We start from the raw sequence: 18162 nt of genomic DNA, 5'->3' as shown, positions 1-18162 counted from the left end.
CAGCCCAAGCCGAAGCAGAAGGTGCGGTCGGACTATAGATGCATTAACTTTTATTGCGTAAGCGATGATATCATGCGAACGACGCAAATGAGAAAGATGATTCCAATGAGACCGTCAGTCGATCGTCGAGTTTCGACGAGTTAAGTTGCATTAATATACGAGTGCGACAGTTGATTTCGATTTTATCTAAAATACGTAATATATGTACACTAGTTTAATATAATCATTTCTTGTTTCAATATGATATACGTAATCGCTTTGACGGTGATAGCGAGCGCTCTAGGCTTCTATTTTTATTTCTTGAAGAATTTAAATACTTTCAAAAAACATGACATACCGTATAAAACACCATTTCCTATGTTCGGAAATATAGGACCATCGGTCTTCGGTCTTGAATCGTTTGTTGATTTAGTCAAGAAACTTTACAATTTACATCCTGAGGCTAAGTACGTCGGCATGTTTGATTTAGTCGGGCCTGTCACATTAATCCGTGATCCCGATCTTATTAAATTTATCGCGTTGAAAAATTTCGACCTATTCCTGGATCGTCGTACTATGATCGAGGAACATCAAGATCTATTATTCGGCAAAAATCTTTTTGCCCTAAAAGGAGAAAGATGGCGGCAAGTACGATCTTTACTGAGTCCAGCTTTCACGTCCAGCAAGATGAAAAATATGTTTAAACTGATGTCAGATTACGCTGCTGAATTTAGCAATTACTTAACTCAAATGCCAGCAGAGGAGAAGGTAATGGATATAAAAGAAGTCTTCACGAGATACACAAATGACATAATAGCTACCTGTGCCTTTGGCGTCAGTGTTGATTCTATGAAAAATCCGAAGAACGAATTTTACGTTTATGGCAAGGAGGCAACCACTTTCAACAGTATTTTCTTTCTAAAAATATTTATGTATAAAAGCTTGCCCTGGCTGGCAAAAATTCTTAATTTAAAAGTGATTCGCGAACAGATAACAGTTTTTTTTCGAAATCTCGTAGAAAGCACTATAAAAACCAGAGACGAGAATGGTATCGTTCGTCCAGACATGTTGCAACTCATGATGGAATCTAGAGGTAAAGAGGATAAAGAACTGTCTATTGAAGATATGGTATCTCAGGCGTTCATTTTCTTCTTTGGCGGTTTCGATAGCACTTCGACGTTAATGTGTTTTGCCGCTCACGAAATCGCAGTGAACGAGGAAATACAAAGAAAACTTCAAAATGAGATCGATCAAATCTTGGAAGCGTCAAATGGACAAGCATCATACGAAATGGTTAATAACATGGAATACTTAGATGCCGTAATCAGCGAAGCTCTCAGAATGTATCCGGTTGCTGCAGCAGCGGACCGAGTATGTATGAAAGAATTTGAGTTGCCTCCGACATTGCCAGGAATGAAGCCCTTTACTATAAAAAAAGGAGAAGCCATATGGATACCGATTTATGGACTTCATCATGATCCGCAGTACTTTGAAGAGCCGGAAAAGTTCGATCCCGAACGATTCCTTGGCGAGCGGAAGAAAGAAAGTCTCAACTCAGGCGCCTATCTTCCCTTCGGACTGGGTCCTAGGATGTGCATTGGTAATCGATTCGCTTTAATGGAAACAAAAGTTTTGCTATTTCATCTATTGGCACGTTGCGATTTGAAAACTTGCGAGAAAACACCGTTACCGCTTAAAATCGCTAAGGGCGTTACCAATATGAAGCCCGAAGGTGGCTTTTGGCTAAATGTGTCACCGAAGGAAACTATTCATCATACTATTGTTACGAATGCAGTCAATAGAGAACATCAACCGTGAGAAAATTTTATTAATATATGTTTAACTATATTTAAAAAAATAAAAATAAATAATTTTTTAAAATAAAAAATGTTTCCTACTATATTGTTAATCTCACTATTGTGATAATAATTTTTAAAACATTATTTGTATTTGTAATTTTTTTAAAGTTTCAATACAAAATTTATATACGAAATTGTAAAGTATGAAAATTTAGTATTTAAGTATATTTTTGAATTATGGAAGCAAAATATTATTAATAATTTAATAATGGAACTGTTAAAACTATAAAATAATCCTAGATTTTTTAAATAATCGTAAATATTCTCAATATTTATATAATTTTAGATAGATTTAATATTGATACAATAAAATGAGAAATAAGCTTAATAGATATAAATTAATAAAAATGCTTTAAAAGATGTATTTTATACATTTACTTAATTTTATTTAAATTTCAGATAAAATAGAAAATAACAAAACCCGGAGGAATGTAAAGGACATTTCTTTCATGATTTTCAAATAAGAAGACTTGTTGCTTTAAATAATCACATGCAAAACTATATTTCGTGAAGGCGGGAATGATAATAATCTGGATCCCGTTTTATAAATCTCAATATGATCTCAGTTTTTGGAAACGGAAAAATTTTAGATATTCAATGTTATTAACAATCTACAAAAATAAAAGACCACGAGACTCTTATATATTATAAATATAGACAATATATTATATACAAAGAAAATAAACATAACAAAAAAATACAAAATACAAATAAATTTATGAAAATATTATAAGTTTAATAAAGCTAAAAAATAACGAGGTCGAGCGGCGATTATGCAAATCATTTTAGCAATGTCACAACAGATCTAATCATAAAAAAAATTTTTTATATTTCCTCCATCGTTAATGATTAACGATATACACATATGTGTTCAAAATCGTTGGAAATAATTAATCTAACGGATAATCTCATCATCTTTCTACTTACTACTTGTTGATTGGTATAAATTACGCGAAACATTAGCAATGTTTCAAAACGCAAATATATATTTAAAAATATAAAAAATAACACAGCCAGTTTCTTTTAAATATATTTCATTTAATTTTATCAAATTATTTAATTGACAGCGGCGGAGCCCTATCTACGCAGTACTTTTTGCTACAATTGAGATTAAATTATCAAGATACTGTCATTTACTGTCTAACTTCTGTTGCGTAAGCGATGATATCATGCAAACATATATATAAGATAGATCATTCCGATGCAACCGCCAGTCGACCGTCGAATCTCGACGCGTGAAGTTCGAACTTCGAACACCATCTTAATTGCATAAAAAGAAAGTTATTTATAATAAAGTGCGACAATTGATTTCAACTTATATATATTCCGAACATACATAATATATGTATATTAGTTTAAAGTAATTTTTTTCAACATGGTATATGTAATCGCTTTGACAGTGATAGCGGGCATTCTAGGACTCTATTATTACTTCTTTAAAGATTTAAATTTTTTCCAAAAACATGGCATACCTCATAAGACGCCACTACCCATACTCGGAAATATGGGACCAACGATCTTCCGTCGTCAATCGATGGCTGATCTTGTCAAGAATACTTATAATTTACATCGTGAGGCCAAGTATGTCGGCATGTTTGATATATTATATCCAATTGTAATGATTCGCGATCCAGATCTTATTAAATCTATCGCGCTGAAAAATTTCGACTTATTCCCGGATCATCGCACTTTTGTCGAGGAACATCAAGATCCATTATTCGGCAAAAATCTTTTTGCCCTAAAAGGAGAAAGGTGGCGCCAAGTACGGCCTTTATTGAGTCCAGCTTTCACGTCCAGCAAAATGAAAAATATGTTTAAACTAATGTCGGATTACGTCGCCGAATTTTGCAACTACTTGACGCAAATGCCAGCGGAGAAAAGAATAATGGATATAAAAGACATCTTTACGAGGTACACAAATGACGTAATAGCTACTTGTGCTTTTGGCATTACTGTTGATTCTATGAGAAACCCGAAGAACGAATTCTATGTTTATGGCAGAGAGGCGACCACTTTCAGCAGTATCGCTCTTGTGAAAATGTACATACTTCGAAGCTTGCCTTGGTTGGCACAAATTCTTAAATTAAGACTTATTCGTAAAGAAATAGAGAATTTCTTTCAAGATCTCGTAGAAACCACCATAAAAACTAGGGATGAAAAGGGTATCGTTCGTCCGGACATGCTACAACTTATGATGGATTCCAGAGATAAAGAAGGCAAAGTGGAACTGTCTATTGAAGATATGGTATCTCAGGCGTTCATTTTCTTCTTTGGCGGTTTCGATACCAGTTCGACGTTAATGTGTTTTGCCGCTCATGAAATCGCAGTGAACGAGGAAATACGAAAAAAACTTCAAAATGAGATCGATCAGGTCTTGGAAGAATCAAATGGACAAGCATCATACGAAATGATTAATAATATGGAATACTTGGATGCCGTAATTAGTGAAGCTCTCAGAATGTATCCGGTTGTTGTGGCATTGGATAGAGTATGCATGAAAGAATTTGAGTTGCCTCCGACATTACCAGGAATGAAGCCCTTTACTATAAAAAAAGGAGAAGCTATATGGATACCGATTTATGCACTTCATCATGATCCACAATACTTTGAAGAGCCGGAAAAGTTCGATCCCGAACGGTTTCTTGGTGAACGGAAAAAAGAAAACCTCAACTCAGGCGCGTATCTTCCTTTCGGACTGGGTCCTAGGATGTGCATTGGCAATAGATTTGCTTTAATGGAGACGAAAGTTTTGCTGTTTCATCTATTGGCACGTTGCGATTTGAAAATTTGCGAAAAAACACCTTTACCGCTCAAGCTTGCTAAGGACGGCTTCAATATGAAACCTGAAGGTGGTTTTTGGCTAAATGTGTCACCAAGGAAAAATATTAATCACACTATTGTTATCAATGGGACACGTCAATTGTAAGAAAATTTCATTAAATTATTTTTAATTATATCTTTAAACTTTCAAAATGAAACATTTTTCAATATTGAGAAATATTTTCTGTTAATCGGTCATTACGATATTAATTTAAAAAGAATTATTTTTTATTTGTTACTTTTATAAAGTCTTCATATAAAAGAATATATATATATATATATATATATATATATATATATAAATTCAGTATATAAATATGTTCTTGAATTATAAAAATGAAATATAATGAGTAATTTAATAATAAAATTTATTTTTAATTTTTATGAAATAAAATAGGAAGAAGACGGGTTCTAGCTGATCATTGTGCTGACAAAAAAACTATATATACACCGATTACAAACAAATGCACCAAAACAACCAGATAACAGATGTGCTGATATGAATACTTAATGTTATAACTCTACGAAAATGAAAGACCGCAAGTATATTTTATATCATAGAAATGTACGCACCATACATTATAAAACATACAAATTATAAAAATAATAAAAAAATTTAGAGATGAAATACAACGAAGTTGCGCGTCAATTATGCAAATCATTTTAGCATCGTCATAATAAACTTAATCGTAAAAAAGTCTTTTATTTGCTTCATCGTTAATGACTAGCAATATACATAATTATTCAAAAAATCGTTGGAAATAATTAATCTAACAGACTTTCTCATCATTTTTCTAATTATTACTTGTGTTAATTGTCATAAATCATGTGAAACGTTGGTAATGTGCAATAAGTATTTTATATAATCCAGATTAATATATTTTATATTAACTTTATCAAATTAAATTTATTCAACCGCAATGCACTTTTGAGCAATATATTTGTTACATGTAAGAGTACGTTGAAATACTGTAGTTAATTTATCGTACGTAAGCAATGACATCATGCATACGTTATATAAGAGAGATCACTGTGATGCGATCGTCAGTCGACCGTCAAATCCCAACGCGTAGAGTTGCCTCCGTATACTATCCTCGCTATTACATAACAAAAAAAGTTACTTGTGATAAAGTGCAACAAGTGCTATCAACTTATAACTTGAATATACGTAATATATGTATACAAGTTTAATAAAATACTTTCTTTCTTCAACATGGTATATGTAATTGCTTTAACGCTGATAGTAGGCGCTCTAGGCCTTTATTATTATTTCTTCAAAAATTTGAATTTTTTCAAGAAACATAATATACCGTATAAAACACCACTTCCTATATTAGGAAATATGGGACCATCGATCTTCCGTCGTCAATCGATGGCTGATCTTGTCAAGAATACTTATAATTTACATCGTGAGGCCAAGTACGTCGGCATGTTTGATATGTTATATCCAATTGTAATGATTCGCGATCCAGATCTTATTAAATCTATCGCGCTGAAAAATTTCGACTTATTCCCGGATCATCGCACTATGATCGAGGAGCATCAAGATCCATTATTCGGCAGAAATCTTTTTTTCCTCAAAGGAGAAAGATGGCGCCAAGTACGACCTTTACTGAGTCCAGCTTTCACGTCCAGCAAGATGAAAAATATGTTTAAACTAATGTCGGATTACGCCGCAGAATTTAGCAATTACTTGACGCGAATGCCAGCAGAAAAAAGGTTAATGAATATAAAAGATGTCTTTACGAGGTATACAAATGACGTAATAGCTACTTGTGCTTTTGGCATTAATGTTGATTCAATGAAAAACCCGAACAACGAATTCTACGTTTACGGCAAAGAGGCTACCAATTTTGGTGGTGTCGCCGTTCTGAAAATGTACATATTTCGAAGCTTGCCTTGGTTGGCACAAATTCTTAAATTAAGACTAATTCGTGAACAAATAGAAAATTTCTTTAAAGATCTCGTAGAAACCACCATAAAAACTCGGGATGAGAATGGTATCGTTCGTCCGGACATGCTGCAACTGATGATGGAATCTAGAGGTAAGGAGGGCAAAGAACTGTGTATTGAAGATATGGTGTCTCAGGCGTTCAGTTTCTTCTTTGGTGGCTTCGATAGCACTTCGACATTAATGTGCTTTGTTGCGCACGAACTCGCGGTAAATCAGGAAATACATAAAAAGCTTCAGAATGAGATCGATCAGGTCTTGGAAGAGTCAAATGGACAAGCACCATACGAAATGGTTAATAACATGGAATACTTAGATGCCGTGGTCAGCGAAGCTCTCAGAAGATATCCAATTGCTGTGGCATTGGACAGAATATGCGTGAAAGAATTTGAGTTGCCCCCGACATTGCCAGGAATGAAGCCCTTTACTATAAAGAAAGGAGAAGCTATATGGGTACCGGTTTATGGACTTCATCATGATCCACAGTATTTTGAAGAGCCGGAAAAGTTCGATCCCGAACGATTCCTTGGCGAGCGGAAGAAAGAAAGTCTCAACTCAGGCGCCTATCTTCCCTTCGGACTGGGTCCTAGGATGTGCATTGGTAATCGATTCGCTTTAATGGAAACAAAAGTTTTGCTGTTTCATCTATTGGCACGTTGCGACCTGAAAACTTGCGAAAAAACACCTTTACCGCTCAAGCTTGCTAAGGACGGTTTCAATATGAAGCCCGAAGGCGGTTTCTGGCTGAATGTATCACCAAGAAAAAATACTCATCACACTATTGCTATCAATGCTGTCAATGTGACGCGTCAGCACATACACACACACACACAGTAAGAAAATATTATTAATATATTTAATATATATTATAAATATGTTTTAATTGTATCTTGAAAATGTTTTTAAAAAAATTATTTTTTAATATAAAAATATATTTCCTGCTATTTTGTAACTCGGTCACTATTGTGATATTAATTTTGAAATATCATTGTTGTTACTTATTTGTTATTAAAAGTTTTCACACAAAATATGTGATACCCAATCGTAAGATATATTTAAAATCCTAAATTTTAGTATTCAAATATATTTTTGATATGATGTTAAATAATCTCTTAGAAATAATTTAGATTTTTGAAATAATCGCTAATATCTTTAAAATATAATATTGGAAAGAGATTTAATATTTGATGATGAAACATAAAAAAATAATCTTAAAGATATAAGAATGAAATATCCTACATGTAGATCTGTGTACATATTAATATTAATATTATTTAAATTTCAGATAAACTAAACAGAAAACAAAACCAAACGAAATATGAAAAACATATGTCTTTCTTGATTTGAAAGAAAACTTGTTGCTGCAAGTACAAGCGCCACGTCTAAAATCATATCTCGTGAAGGCAGAAACGATAATCTGGATTCCGTTTTATAGCTTTCAATACGATGCTACGTACATTCCGAAGACAGAGAAATTCAAACCTGAAAGATTCCTTGGATGAAAATAGAAAGAATGAGTGTAACCTCAATGCTTATTAGCCATTCGGTTTGAATCTGTGCATCGGCAACAGATTCTAGTTTTCGAAGAAAGTTATGCTACTCTATCTGTTGGATCGTTGAGACTTGAAACCGTGCGAACAAACTCCGATATCGATACAATTAATAAAGAATCCTGAATGTGAGTCTAAGGAGATTTCTGACTAGAGGATCGGCTGAGGAAAAACTCTACACACGAGTCACAAACACAAATTAAGTTGTACAAAAATCGAAGGACAGTTGTGCTGATATGAATATTCAAAGCTATATAATTAAGAATCTACAAAATTGCAAGATGATAATATTTTATCATAAAAATGTAAACAACATATTATATAGATACATTAATAAATATGTTTAGTAGTGTTGAGAAAAATAACGCGGTTAAGCGGCAATTATGCAAATCATTTTAGCAATATCAGTAATTTTCATCCTTAAAAAAAGTTTTTTATTCGCTCCATTGATAATGATTAACGCCACTTCAAAATCGTTGGAAATAATTAAACAGGCAACTTCGTTATCAATTTATTGACTACTCGACATAAATCACGTGAAACATAGCAATGTGCAAAAAGCAAAAATGTATTTAAAAACAAAAAATACAACAGACGCAGTTTAATATATATAATCTCAATTTTATCAAACAAATATTGACAGCGGCAAAAGCGTTTTTGCACACTATTCCGAAAATTGAGATTATCGAAATTATCGAGGTGCAAGTGTTAACTATACAATGTTGCGTATGCGATATAAACGTTTATAAGAGAAAGATCGTTCTAATGCGACCATCAGTCGATCATCGAATCTCGAAGAGCAAAATTACCTTCGCACACCATCTTTGTTATTAATTGTATAACAAAACAAAGTTATTCGCAATAGAATGCAAAAATTAATTTAAATAAATCAAATGTATGTAATATGTAAACACTAGTTTCAAAAAGTAATTTCTTTTTTCAATATGGTATACGTAATCGCTTTGACGGTGATATTAGGCGCACTAAGTCTTTATTATTACTTCATCAAGCATTTAATTCCTTCAAGAAACATGGCATACCGCATAAAACACCGCTTCCTATATTTGGAAATATGGGACCATCGATCTTCCGTCGTCAATCGTTATTTGACCTTGTGAAGAAAACTTATGATTTACATCCTGAGGCCAAGTCGGTATATTCGACATCACCGGGCCGCTCATAATACTCCGCGATCCCGAGCTTATTAAATCAATCACGCTGAAAAATTTCGATCTGTTCCCGGATCGTCGCACTTTCGTCGAGGAACATCAAGAGCCATTATTCGGTAAAAATCTTTTTGAACTTAAAGGAGAAAGATGGCGGCAAGTACGTCATTTACTGAGTCCAGCTTTTTCGTCCAGCAAGATGAAAAGTATGTTTAAACTTATGTCGAATTACGCGGCCGAGTTTAGCAATTACTTGACGCAATTGCCAGCAGAGAAGAGGGCAATAATAGATATAAAAGATGTCTTTACGAGGTACACAAATGACGTAATAGCTACTTGTGCTTTTGGTATTAGTGTTGATTCTATGAGAAATCCAAAGAATGAATTTTACGTTTACGGCAAAGAGGCGATATATTGTTAAAGTAATCGCTAATATTTTAAAATTACTACAAATAATCTTAGAGAGATTTAATTTTGATATTATAAAATAAAATAGTTTTAGTAAATATAAGAATAAAAATATTCCCTTGATGTAGCTCTGTGTGTATGTCTTTAATATTATTTAAATTTCAGGTAAAATAAACAAAGAAAAACCAGAAAATCAAAATAAACATAAAGGATGTTTCATTTTTGATTTTCAAATAAGAAACCTTGTAACTGCAAGTTCAGGAAACAACATTATATTATCACATTACCAGGAATATTTCTAGTATGTTAAAACACAATTAATTTTTTCCTGCATTTATTGCTAAGAAAACGATGAAAGAGCGAGCATGAAAAGCTTAAAGATCAAACGCTACTTTTTATTTTGTAATTATCGATTAATTTGTAATAGGATTACATTTTTTAATGTACATATATTGGCGTGATTATTATTATCGTAATAATTTTATCTACATTTTTCACAATATTTCGTTATATTTTGTTTTTCTGTTATATATATTAAAACAAAAATATATTATTATAAATATATTTTACAGAAAAGTATTGTTAAAAATGGATAAAATTAATGGATTCTCAACATACACAATATAATCAATATGTATCATTTTTTATACATAAAAAATATTTTATACACAAAAAATTAACGTTAAAGCAGCAAAAAAATTATATATAATATATATATATATATATATATAAAATTATTATAGGTTATATATTTCAATTCATAACGCGTCCATATATATTGTGATATATCTGAGTTTTAAAAATTTATTTTTGTTAAATTAAAATTCGAAAAAATCTTGCCGCGTTGCATCAAATTACGCAACAAACTCCCCCGTATGATATATGTATGTATATTCAAGATAGAAAGAAAAGCGAGAGAAAAAAAAAAGAGGAAGTCGATTATTATGACTCGACAATATCATATTTGTTTTTCATGATCACTTTAATGTTATCTTTCAATTAGCAATATGTACATAATAAATAGCGTTTTTTTTTATATAAAACTTGTTATATATTTCTGTCTTATTAAAATTATATATATAATTCCATTTAATATATATATTTCATGAAAGCAATATGCTGTGTTTATTTTTCAAGAGAAATATAAAAAAATGTACAATTTTATTTTCTTTCATTATAATAAAAATAAATAAGAATATCGATGTATTTTTATATCTATCGTTAAAGATATTCCTTTATCACGTTTGTAACCGAGTTTTGTGATCAATGTGAGGATTTTTATAATATTATTAAAAATATGAAAAGAATTAAAAATCGAGTGTTGCTTCTTAGCTTGTGTCGTGAATATCGATGAACTTGCAATTGTATAATACAAATGATCTTATATATATATATATATATATATATATATAATGAAATATATTTTGTGTGTATGTGTGTGTGTGTACATATAAGTATATATCAATAATATTAAAAATAATATATAAAATTATATATATAATATACATGTATTTTTGAATGCTACATCTATTGCTCATGATTATATTCCATCACATACGAAAATAGCTTGGCTTAATACGTCAAACTGCGCAGCAGACTCTTTCGCATGATATAAAACAGAGAAAGAGAGGGAGTGAGGAAATTGACCATCGTAACTCGACAATATGTTGATGTCTTTCATGAGCACTTTAATATTATAATCTTTCTGTTGTACGTGCATAATAACTAGAATAAATTTTCCATATAAAGTGTGTTATTCTGTGTTGCGTCGCGTTTAGTTTTTCAGTTTCTATATTTTCTTTCTTTATAATTTCCTAGAAGTATATTCCGTATAAAGAGAGATTTATTTATTTTCAACGAATAATAATTTATTTATTTTCAACGAACAAAGTGCGAAAAATTCCACCTTTTTCGCTAATTTTAAAGAAAATATCTTCTTCAATCTATAAGTTTTTAAATCAATATCTTCTAGTTTATAAGATCAACTTAAAGTTCAATTCTAATGAAAATCTTAAAGAAATCACTATTTGTCACGAATTGTTAATATTCTATATTAAATATCTTTGCAACTAATCTTCAAATTAGAAAAATCCAAAATAAAATTTATTTAAAATTGAATGAAAGATAAGATTTTATAATTTGTTTGCACATCTGTGAAGATTAATTCCGGGAAGTTTTAATTTAGTCTTTTCAGTTATACATAATTGCACGCGTAATTTAAAAACCATCAATCTTCAATGTTTAAAACAAATATTTATTTGAATTTAATAAAAAAATAATACATAAAAAGTGATTAAGTAAGTCTAGGGACTCTGCATACAATATACTACAGAAGCTTTCTACATTTGAAATTTACGTTTCTTCATATATTATCTTTTCAAGTAAAAACTTTCTTTTATCAAATACATATTATCGGAATAGGACAAAAATTAAGCTGAATCAAGCTGTTTATGTAAAGTATTTTATCAAATGCTGCAACATAAAGTCTCTCATCAAAAATGCCTCATCGAGATAAAATTGAGAATCTGCGCATACATAAAATGAAAACACTATTCACGGTGGTAGCAGTGGACCGTCCTATTCCGATGTGCAACATCGTTCACACGTAACGTCGTTCGGACTTTAATAACGCTATATATAAATATTCGAATAATAAATTCGTGCAGATCTGCGCATTATTTTTCTCTTCGCAATTTCACTTTTATCGTATGAACAGTGATCGGCATGGTATATATAATCGCGTTGTCAGTGATAGCGGGTGCTTTAGGCATCTATTATTATCTTTTTATGGACTTGAACTTTTTTAAGAAACATGGAATACCGCATATGACGCCTCTTCCATTATTGGGAAACATGGGATCGATATTTCTCCATCGCCAATCGGTAGCTGATTTCGTTAAATCGATCTACGATTTATCTCCTGACGCTAAATACGTCGGCATGTATGACTTGACTCAACCGCTCATAATACTCCGCGACCCCGAGCTTATTAAATCCATCACGTTGAAACATTTCAACATGTTCATGGATCATCGTGGATTCACCGATGAAACCCAAGATCCATTTGTTGGCAAAAATATCGTTGCCCTTAGCGGAGATAAGTGGCGCGAAGTGAGATCTATACTGAGTTCGGCTTTCACGTCCAGTAAAATAAAAAATATGTTCAAGTTGATGTCGGATTGTGGTGCCAACTTTGCCAATTACTTGGCGCAATTATCAACGAAGAAGAGGATGATGGAAATGAAAGACGTCTTTACGAGATACACGAATGACATAATAGTTACATATACCTTTGGCGTTAGTGTTGATTCTATAAGAAATCCGAAAAACGAATTCTATGTTTACGGCAGAGAAGCGACCGATGTCAACAGTGTCGCCTTTGCGAAAATATACATATTTAGAAGCTTGCCTTGGCTGGCACGAATAATTAACTTGAAATTTTTTCCTGAAAAAATGACAAACTTTTTCCGAGATATAGTAAAAACCACAATAAAAACTAGAGACGAGAATGGTATTGTTCAACCAGACATGTTACAGCTGATGATGAAGTATAGAGATAAGAATGGTAAAGCAGAACTGAGTATCGAAGATATGGTGTCACAGGCGTTCGCTTTCTTCTTTGCTGGTTTCGATTCACCTTCGACGTTCATGTGCTTTCTTGCACACGAGCTCGCGATGAATCAGAAAATACAAAAAAGAGTTCAAAATGAGATCGATCAAGTCTTGGAAGAATCAAACGGACAAGCACAATACGAAACAATTAATAGCATGGAATACTTAGATGCTGTGATTGACGAGACCCTCAGAATGTATCCGATTGGCGTGGCATTGGATAGGTTGTGCTTGAAAGATTTCGAATTACCGCCGACCTTACCGGGAAAGAAACCCTTTATCATAAAAAAAGGACATGGCGTATGGATACCGCTCTATGCACTTCATCACGATCCTCAATACTTTGAAGAGCCGGAAAAGTTCGATCCGGAGAGATTTCTTGGGGAGCAAAAGAAACGTAGTCTCAACTGCGGAGCCTATCTTCCCTTCGGTCTGGGTCCTAGAATGTGTGTAGGTAACAGATTCGCGTTGTTGGAAACGAAAGTTCTGCTCTTTCATTTACTAGCACGTTGCGATCTCAAACCTTGCGAGAAGACATCGATACCGCTCAAGTTTGCTAAGGGCGTCTTTAATTTGAAGGCCGAAGGAGATTTCTGGCTGAATGTGTCACCAAGAAAAAATCCGCATCATACTATTGCAGTTAATGACGAGAATGGTAAATTGTAAGGAATTTTCATTAATTTAACCGAATTATCGAAATCTAATTAAAAAATGCATAAAATCATTAATTTAAAAAATGCATAAAAATTATTTCCTGCTATTTTTGGTTATAATCAATAACATAATATATTAATTTTTTATCAAGAAGTAAAATAATTTCTAATTTATGCTATCTATGTTAAAAATGCTATCCATTGTACTATTTTTAGTCTCTTATAATTCACATGATTAAAGACCAAAAATTCGTATTATAAATTTCGTATTCCAAATACTAATCTCTCTAGGAAATAAAAACATCGATGTTAGAATAAGATCTTTTTTGAAATATGTATTATTTATCTTTCAGATAAAATGTGAGATTATCAATTAAGAATCAAGATGAAGCGAAACATTTATCTTTTTTGACTTTCTGACAAGGACATATTTATCTTGCTAATTCAAGCGAATGATGAAGATAAAGCGATTGAATCATTGACCTTATCTAGAAATTTGTGATAAATGTAAATATAATTTTAACAGTGCAACAGAGAATATATTTAGAGGCATTATTAATCATAATCATAATGCCATATGAGTGATGTAAGTTCTGCCAATAATGATTAAATATTTGATATAATTTTTTTATTTTATATTCTGTTGTAACTGCGCGTAAAATATATTTTATAATATTTTAATTATATTTTTTCTCCATTTCTTCATTCTACATCATGACATTCTTTCTTCGAATATGTTTCTTACACGTTAAAAACAAAGTTATTATTTCCTTGTGATAAAAAAAAGATAGAAGAAAACACAGCATAAAAAAGATTAAAGATTGAGCGATATTTCTTATCTCATGATTGTCATAATTATATTTACTGATCAATTTCTAACTTTATCTCGCAAATTATCTGTAAAAACAATTCTTGTACTATTGTTTGTTTTCTAATAAATGCGTCACTTCGATTTTGCGCGTAATTGAATCTGATTTAACGTACAAAATAAATAATTCTCTAAAAATTGTGTACAATGTGATTTAATTTCTCACATTGTTATATTATGTACATATATTAATTTGGGTATACACGAGGATATATTTGCAATAAAGAATTAGTCTGATTAGTTAATATCTATTTTTAACAAGTATAAAGAATTTAATAAGCTTTTCAGTCAATAGGAAATATAAGCTTTTTTGACATATTTATAAAAACGTAAACGTCACTGTGAAGTACTACGCAATAAATGGTTGACATGATGTCATACTTATCTGCGCGTACGTAAAAGGAAACTATTATTCACGATGGCAGCAGTTGACCGTCCTACTCCAACGTGTTACGTCCTACTCCAACGTGTAACGTCGTTCGCACGTAACGTCGTTCGGACTTTAATAACGTCATATATAAACATTCGAATCAGATTCGTGCAGTAATCTGCGCATTATTTTTCTTTTCACAATTTCAATTCTATTGTACGAACAGTGATCGATATGGTATATATAATCGCGTTGTCGGTGATAGCGGGTGCTTTAGGCATCTATTACTATCTTTTTAAAGACTTAAACTTTTTCAAGAAACATGAAATACCGCATAAGACGCCTCTCCCATTACTGGGAAACATGGGATCGATCCTTCTCCATCGCCAATCGATGGCTGATTTCGTAAAATGGATCTACGATTTATCTCCTGACGCCAAATACGTCGGCATGTATGACATGACTCAGCCGCTCATAATGCTCCGTGATCCCGAGCTTATTAAATCCATCACGTTGAAACATTTCGACATGTTCATGGATCATCATAGTTTCATCGACGAAACGCAAGATCCATTTTTCGGCAAGAATCTCATCGCCCTTAGCGGAGATAGATGGCGAGAAGTGAGATCTATACTGAGTCCGGCTTTCACGTCCAGTAAAATGAAAAGTATGTTCAAGTTGATGTCGGAATGCGGGGCCGACTTTGCCAATTACTTGGTGCAATTACCAACGGAGAAGAGGATGATGGAAATGAAAGACGTCTTTACGAGATACACGAATGACGTAATAGCTACTTGCGCCTTTGGCGTCAGTGTTGATTCTATGAGAAATCCGAAGAACGAATTCTACGTGTACGGCAAGGAAGCGACCGGTTTTAGCGGTTTCGTCCTTTTGAAGTTTTATATATTTAGAAGCTTGCCTTGGCTGGCACGAATAATTAATTTGAAACTTTTTCCTGAAAAAATAGCAAACTTTTTCCGACATATCGTAAAAACCACAATAAAAACTAGAAACGAGAAAGGTATTGTTCGACCAGACATGTTACAACTGATGATGGAGAATAAAGGTAAAGATGGCAAAGCAGAATTGAGTATCGACGATATGGTAGCCCAGGCATTCATTTTCTTCTTCGGCGGTTTCGACAGCAGTTCTACGTTAATGTGCTTTGCCGCTCACGAAATCGCGATAAATCAGGATATACAGGAGAGACTTCAAAATGAGATCGATGAAGTGTTGGAGAAAACAAATGGACAAGCACAATACGAAGCAATTAATAGCATGGAATACTTGGATGCTGTGATTGACGAGGCCCTCAGAATGTATCCGGTTGGTTTGGCATTGGATAGATTATGCTTGAAAGATTTCGAGTTACCGCCGACATTACCGGGAAAGAAACCCTTTACCATAAAAAAAGGACATGGCATATGGATACCGGTTTATGGACTTCATCACGATCCTCAATACTTTGAAGAGCCGGGAAAGTTCGATCCCGAAAGATTTCTTGGGGAGCAAAAGAAACGTAGTCTCAACTGCGGAGCCTATCTTCCCTTCGGTCTGGGTCCTAGAATGTGTATAGGTAACAGATTCGCGTTGTTGGAAACAAAAGTTCTGCTCTTTCATTTACTAGCACGTTGCGATTTCAAACCTTGCGAGAAGACATCGATACCGCTCAAGTTTGCTAAGGATGGCTTTAATTTGAAGGCCGAAGGAGGTTTCTGGCTGAATATAGCACCAAGAAAAAATCCGCATCATACTATTGCAGTTAATGTCGCAAATGGCAAATTGTAAGGAATTTTCGTTAATTTAATAGAATCATCGAAATCTATAATTAAAGAATATATAAAAATTATTTCTGCTATTTTTTGTTATATTAAGAATATAATATATTAATTTTTTAACAAGAAGTAAAATAATTTCTAATTTATGCTATCTATGTTAGAATGCTATATATTATACTATTTTTAATCTCTTAGAATTCACATGATTTTGAAAATTAAAAATTTCATATTCCAAATACTAAAAATCTCTCTATGAAATAAAAACATCAATGTTAAAATAAGGAGATCTTTTGAAATATGTATTATTTATTTTTCAGATAAAATGTATGTAGGATTAATAATTAATGGTCAAGATGGAACAAAACCTTTGTCTATTGACTTTCTGACAAGAACATATTTATGTTGCTAATTCAAGCGAATAATGGAGATAAAGTGATTAAATCATTGACATCCTTATCTAGAAATTCATGTATTAAATGCTAATATAAATATTTGAATAATGCAACAAACGCACAGAGTATTCATAATCATTATTAATCGTAAATATATGCCATACGAATAATGTTAGCTCTGCCAATAATGATTAAATATTTGACATATTTTTTTTTAAATTTTATAATCTGTTTAGTAACTGCGTAAATTATACTTTGTAATATTTTAATTATATATTCTTTTTCCACACTTCTTCATTCTACATTATTATATTTTTTGTTCGAATATGATTCTTACGCGTTAAAGCTGTCGTTATCTTCTTGTGATAAAAAAATGATAAAGAAGAAAAAACAGCATGAAAAAAATTAAAATCAAGTGATATTTCTTATCTGATAATTATAATGATTAATTTCTAACTTAATCTCGCATATTACCTTTTGTCTGATATAAACAATTGCGCAATTATATTGTCGCAATAAACATCTGTATTTTTTAATCTGTTTCGTTGTAAATATACTGTACTGTATTATGTCGTATTATAGAAATTATTTTTATAGTTTGCCATATTTGACAATAAAGATATTATATAGGCAAGCTAAATATATTAAAAATAGCTATAGTAAGACTATTATATAATATTTATATAAAAAGACTATATCACAAAAATAAAAAATAAAAAACAATTTATTAAGAGTACAAGAATTCTCTTTATAAAG

The 18162-nt window shown here is 32.1% G+C and overlaps 4 protein-coding genes across 5 annotated transcripts; all 4 read left to right on the top strand.

The window, feature by feature from the left end:
• The first annotated feature begins 118 nt into the window (after window positions 1–118).
• On the top strand, window positions 119–9070 carry LOC145934357 (uncharacterized). The gene is made up of 3 exons (XM_083034715.1): window positions 119–1793; window positions 5832–7442; window positions 7895–9070. The coding sequence occupies exons 1-3, from the start codon at window positions 241–243 to the stop codon at window positions 7896–7898; spliced, it is 3168 nt and encodes a 1055-aa protein (XP_082890841.1). The 5' UTR covers window positions 119–240; the 3' UTR covers window positions 7899–9070.
• On the top strand, window positions 2788–5870 carry LOC145933426 (cytochrome P450 9e2-like). The gene is made up of 2 exons (XM_083033101.1): window positions 2788–4760; window positions 5056–5870. Exons 1-2 carry the CDS (start codon window positions 3214–3216, stop codon window positions 5075–5077), a joined length of 1569 nt encoding a protein of 522 aa, XP_082889227.1. The 5' UTR covers window positions 2788–3213; the 3' UTR covers window positions 5078–5870.
• A 3241-nt stretch (window positions 9071–12311) lies between the features above and the next one.
• LOC145933429 (cytochrome P450 9e2-like) lies at window positions 12312–14733 on the top strand. Of its 2 annotated transcripts, none has more exons than XM_083033109.1 (2): window positions 12312–14000; window positions 14352–14733. In XM_083033109.1, the coding sequence occupies exons 1-2, from the start codon at window positions 12458–12460 to the stop codon at window positions 14360–14362; spliced, it is 1554 nt and encodes a 517-aa protein (XP_082889235.1). In that variant the 5' UTR covers window positions 12312–12457; the 3' UTR covers window positions 14363–14733. The 2 variants fall into 2 exon arrangements, with proteins under 2 accessions (XP_082889235.1, XP_082889234.1); XM_083033108.1 differs by having other exon boundaries at window positions 12312–14007; window positions 14352–14732.
• Window positions 14734–15275: 542 nt separating this feature from the next.
• Window positions 15276–17982, top strand: LOC145933428 (cytochrome P450 9e2-like). Its single transcript, XM_083033107.1, has 2 exons — window positions 15276–17020; window positions 17332–17982. Exons 1-2 carry the CDS (start codon window positions 15471–15473, stop codon window positions 17333–17335), a joined length of 1554 nt encoding a protein of 517 aa, XP_082889233.1. The 5' UTR covers window positions 15276–15470; the 3' UTR covers window positions 17336–17982.
• The last annotated feature ends 180 nt before the right edge of the window (window positions 17983–18162 follow it).

This window comes from Prenolepis imparis, unplaced genomic scaffold, assembly GCF_030444845.1.
Source record: "Prenolepis imparis isolate NDT839.2.m4 unplaced genomic scaffold, iyPreImpa1.0 SCAF_3, whole genome shotgun sequence".
Lineage (NCBI taxonomy): Eukaryota > Metazoa > Arthropoda > Insecta > Hymenoptera > Formicidae > Prenolepis > Prenolepis imparis.
The sequence above is the reverse complement of the archived record's forward strand: the minus strand, read 5'-3'. Positions and strand labels throughout refer to the sequence as shown.